The sequence below is a fragment of the Penaeus vannamei genome, chromosome 41, assembly GCF_042767895.1.
Source record: "Penaeus vannamei isolate JL-2024 chromosome 41, ASM4276789v1, whole genome shotgun sequence".
Taxonomy (NCBI): Eukaryota; Metazoa; Arthropoda; class Malacostraca; order Decapoda; family Penaeidae; genus Penaeus; species Penaeus vannamei.
Genome location: NC_091589.1, coordinates 2663570 through 2665760, shown reverse-complemented (window position 1 = coordinate 2665760; position 2191 = coordinate 2663570). Strand labels below are relative to the sequence as shown.

The following is a 2191-nucleotide window of genomic DNA, read 5'->3' as shown; positions in this document are numbered from 1 at the left end:
TCCTCTCTCACTCACTCTCCCCTCCTCTCTCACTCACTTTCCCCTCCTCTCTCACTCACTCTCCCCTCCTCTCTCACTCACTTTCCCCTCCTCTCTCTCTCACTCTCCCCTCCTCTCTCACTCACTCTCCCCTCCTCTCTCCCTCACTTCCCCTCCTCTCCCACTCATTTTCCCCTCCTCTCTCACTCACTCTCCCCTCCTCTCTCACTCACTCTCCCTCCTCTCTCACTCACTTCCCTTCCTCTCTCACTCACTTCCCCTCCTCTCTCACTCACCTCCCCTCCTCTCTCACTCACTTCCCTCCTCTCTCACTCACTCTTTCCCCTCCTCTCTCACTCACTTTCCCCTCCTCTCTCACTCACTCTCCCCTCCTCTCTCACTCACTTCCCCTCCTCTCTCACTCACTTCCCCTCCTCTCTCACTCACTTTTCCCTCCTCTCTCACTCACTCTCCCCTCCTCTCTCACTCACTTTCCCCTCCTCTCTCACTCACTCTCCCCTCCTCTCTCACTCACTCTCCCCTCCTCTCTCACTCACTTTCCCCTCCTATCTCACTCACTCTCCCCTCCTCTCTCACTCACTTCCCCTCCTCTCTCACTCATCTCCCCTTCCCTCTCTCACTCACTTTCCCCTCCTCTCTCACTCACTCTCCCCTCCTCTCTCACTCACTCTCCCCTCCTTCTCTCACTCACTTCCCCTCCTCTCTCACTTCACTCTCCCCTCCTCCTCTCACTCACTTTCCCCTCCTCTCTCACTCACTCTCCCTCCTCTCTCACTCTCACTTTCCCCTCCTCTTCTCTCTCACTCTCCCCTCCTCTCTCACTTCACTCTCCCCTCCTCCTCTCACTCACTTCCCCTCCTCTCTCACTCTACTCTTCCCCTCCTTCCTCCTCACTCACTCTCCTCCCTCCTCTCTCACTCACTCTCCCCTCCTCTCTCCCTCACTTCCCCTCCTCTCTCACTCACTCTCCCCTCCTCTCTCACTCACTCTTCCTCCCTCCCCTCCTCTCTCTCTCCCACTCCAATCTTTCTCTCCCACTCTCCCCTCCTCTTCTCACTCACTCTCCCCTCCTCTCTCACTCACTTCCCCTCCTCTCCTCACTCACTTCTCCCCTCCTCTCTCTCTCTCTCTCCTACCCAATCTTTCTCTCCCACTCTCCTTCCCCGGCATCAATTCCACCCCTTTCTCCTCCTCCTCTCCCACTCCTCACTCTCCCTCTCCTCTCTCACTCACTTCCCCTCCTCTCCTCACTCACTCTCCCCTCCTCTCTCACTCACCTCTCCCTCCTCTCTCACTCACTCTCCCCTCCTCTCTCACTCCCCTCTCCCCTCCTCTCTCTCTCTCTCTCTCTCCCCCACCCAATCTTTCTCTCCCCCTCTCCTTCCCCCGCATCACTCCACCTCCCCCTCCCTCTCTCCTTTCTCTCTCACTCACTCTCTCCCTCCTCTCTCACTCACTCTCCCCTCCTCTCTCTCTCTCTCCCCCCCACCCAATCTTTCTCTCCCCCTCTCCTTCCCCCACATCACCCACCCCTTTCTCCTCCTCTCCCCACTCACTCCCCCTCCTCTCTCACTCCCTCTCCCCTCCTCTCTCTCTCTCTCCCTCCCCCACCCAATCTTTCTCTCCCCCTCTCCTTCCCCGCATCACCCACCCCTCTCTCCTTTCTCTCCCGCAGGTACCTGAAGCAGAGCGAGAAGTACGACGCTCGCCTGAAGGCCCGCCACGAACCCCAGCGCTTCTGGCCGATCAACACCCTGAGTTCTCCCTTCTGCAACCGGCCCGGCTACGGCCAGGACCAGTACCCGGACCACATGCGCCTGAGGTCCACCTACGGGATGGCCCACGTCCGGCACGCGAAGCCCGTCCACGCGCCGCTGATCAAGAAGCTCTATTTGTAGGGGGTGGAGGGATGGGATGGGATGGAGGGATGGAGGGATGGGAAAGAGAGGGATGAAGGAAAGATGGAGGGATGGGATGGGATGGAGGGATGGGATGGGAGGTGGAGGGATGGGATGGGATGGAGGGATGGGAAAGAGAGGGATGAAGGAAAGATGGAGGGATGGGATGGGATGGAGGGATGGGAAAGAGAGGGATGAAGGAAGGATGGAGTGATGGAGTGGGAGGTGGGAAGGAGGGGGATGAAGGAAGGATGGATGGATGGAGGGATGGGATGGGAGGTGGGAAAGAGGGG

General features: G+C 58.6%; 1 protein-coding gene across 1 annotated transcript in view; it reads left to right on the top strand.

Annotated features, from left to right (window-relative positions):
• LOC138860380 (uncharacterized) overlaps nt 1-1898 on the top strand; it is a 66141-nt gene extending 64243 nt beyond the window's left edge. The window contains exon 7 of the mRNA XM_070117803.1: nt 1676-1898. Within this exon, the coding sequence (XP_069973904.1) occupies nt 1676-1898 (223 nt within the window). The remainder of the gene's footprint in view (nt 1-1675) is intronic.
• The last annotated feature ends 293 nt before the right edge of the window (nt 1899-2191 follow it).